The 2,577-nt window shown below is 46.9% G+C and overlaps 1 protein-coding gene across 9 annotated transcripts in view; it reads right to left on the bottom strand.

Annotated features, from left to right (window-relative positions):
* Positions 1-2,577, bottom strand: part of DTNA (dystrobrevin alpha) — a 281,234-nt gene that overhangs the window by 34,799 nt on the left and 243,858 nt on the right. For all 9 annotated transcript variants that reach the window (XM_015425451.1, XM_015425450.1, XM_015425452.1 and 6 more), the window contains one exon: positions 1,093-1,206. In XM_015425451.1, the coding sequence (XP_015280937.1) occupies positions 1,093-1,206 (114 nt within the window). The remainder of the gene's footprint in view (positions 1-1,092; positions 1,207-2,577) is intronic.

Below are 2,577 nucleotides of genomic sequence, written 5' to 3'. Positions count from 1 at the left end.
TGTTATCTAACACTAGCCTGAATAACCCAGTTTGACCCAAGCGTCAGGGCTTGTCAGCTAAGCAGGTCTGGCCACAGTTAGTACTACCAAGGAAGCCTGGGGGTGCTATGTGGAGGAAGGCAATGGCAAACTACCTCTGCTCATCTCATATTTGGAATGCCCCATGGAAGGGGTGGTCATAAGTCAGTAGTGACCTGATGGCAATTTCTTCGTCTCTTCTTCTCTAATGCTGAATCTGTTACCACCAGGGGTGCTGATAGGTAAAGACTGGGGGTAAAAAAATTCCAGGGGCCCGGATCACCCTGAGGGCCCAGATGATGCTGGGTAATATTAGAAGCTTTTGTTGTTCAGTCAAGTCTGACTCTTTGCAACCCCATGGACCACATCACGCCAGGCCCTCCTGTCTTCCATCGTCCTCTGGAGTTTGCTCAATTTCATGTTTGTTAAATTGATAACACTGTCTAAACATCACTGTCTAACCAATGGTCTATCCAGTCCAACACTCTGTCACACAGTGGCCAAAACACAGGTGACATCAGAAGGTCAACCAGTGGGGCCAAAACACCCAAGCCCACCCACTCCAGGGCCGGCGACTGGAGGTGCAAGCCTCCGGCCGCCGGGTCCGTATCCACCACCCCTACTCCTGGACCGGAGACAGGAGGCAGAAGCCTCCGGTCGCCCGCTCCCTTCCCCCCCCCCCCCACCCACCCCCTCCCCCACCACTGACTCCTGGGCCGGCAACTGGAGGCCGGGTCCCTTCCCCCCCCACTCACTCCAGGGCTGGCAACAGGATGCAGAGGCCTCCGGCCGCCGCCACCGTTCCCCCACCCATCCCCCTCCCACACTCACCCACTACTGTTTACCTTACCACCATCCAGCCTATGCATTCGTTACAGATCACATCTTTCTAGATCCCGTTGTATCAGTTTCACAACGGGCTTTTCTGCTAGTCAATAAAATAAACAGGATTCCTCTCCAGTGGGGAAAAAACCCCAGAATGTTTTCATTGTTTTCAAAATAATGCTCTACAAGGAACTAAATGAAACATAAACAAGGTTACTTATTCATGAAAATTAATTATTTTCACGTTACCTCAGGAGCCGGAGTTCTGCCAGGAGAGTAGGGTTCTGGGCCGCTTTCTCCGGAGTTGGCTGAGATGCCTGCTCATGTTCAAGCCGCAGCCTGTGAATCTCTTGTAAGATTTCTCTTACGGGGAGAGAGAGAGAAATAAGAAGAGGCAATGAGACAGTTATTTTCCCTGAATAAACTTCATATACACAGCACCAACCCAGAGACCAAATAGAAGCTTCATTCAAATGGCTGGAATCCAGGAGACATGGGGAGTTTCATCTACAGTGACACTTCTGAGACTCCCTTTACAAAAGCAGTCTCCTGTGCAATCAAAGAAAGGGAACTTCAGCAGTGGGCTCTGATGTAGTGCAAGGATCCATCACTGTGCAAGCATGCACAAAAGACTATTGCCATGCTGTATTCAAACGTCTTTTTATGGAAAAAAATAATTCTTCATTGATAATCTAATTATGGTAATTTGGAAGCTCTGTTTAAATAGAAGGTGCAGATATACTTAACAGACAGATGTTTGGTTATAAATAGGGTGTGAAGACAGTGTTACAGAGGGACTATAATGATGGAAAGTGAGCCTTAGGGAGGGAAGCAATGGAAGGGCTGAGGAAGCAAAGTAGAATATTCTGCAGAGTGTGTTTTGTTGAGAGACCTGGACGTTTGGGGAGAGAACCTCAATCATGTCTCCCCTCAGTCGTCGTTTCTCCAAGCTAAAGAGCCCTAAGCGCTTTAACCTTTCCTCATAGGGAAAGTGTTCCAACCCTTTTATCATTCGAGTTGCCCTTTTCTGCACTTTTTCAGTGATGCACATTGGAGCCAAAAATCCTAACTATAAATACACGTTGATGGGGTCCGAACTGGCAGAGACTGACCAAGAGAGAGATCTTGGAGTTGTAGTAGACAACTCAATGAAAATGTTGAGACAGTGTGCGGCTGCAATAAAAAAGGCCAACACTATGCTGGGGATTATTAGGAAGGGAATTGAAAACAAATCAGCCAGTATCATAATGCCCTTGTATAAATCAATGGTACAACTTCATTTGGAATACTGTGCACAGTTCTGGTCACCACACCTTAAAATGGATATTATAGCTTTGGAAAAAGTGCAGTAAAGGGCAACTTGAATGATAAAATAGTTGGAACACTTTCCCTATGAGGAAAGGTTAAAGCGCTTAGGGCTCTTTAGCTTGGAGAAACGACGACTGAGGGGTGACATGATTGAGGTTTATAAGATTATGCATGGGATAGAGCAGGTAGAGAAAGAGGTACTTCTCTCCCTTTCTCACAATACAAGAACCCGTGGGCACTCCATGAAATTGCTGAGCGGTCGGGTTAGAACGGATAAAAGGAAGTACTTCTTCACCCAAAGAGTGATTAACACATGGAATTCACTGCCACAGGAAGTGGTGGCAGCTACAAGCATGGACGGCTTCAAAAGGGAATTAGATAAGCATATGGAGCAGAGGTCCATCAGTGGCTATTAGCCACAAGGTA

This window comes from Gekko japonicus, unplaced genomic scaffold, assembly GCF_001447785.1.
Source record: "Gekko japonicus isolate JY-2015 unplaced genomic scaffold, Gekko_japonicus_V1.1 scaffold337, whole genome shotgun sequence".
In the NCBI taxonomy this organism is placed as follows: domain Eukaryota; kingdom Metazoa; phylum Chordata; class Lepidosauria; order Squamata; family Gekkonidae; genus Gekko; species Gekko japonicus.
The sequence above is the reverse complement of the archived record's forward strand: the minus strand, read 5'-3'. Positions and strand labels throughout refer to the sequence as shown.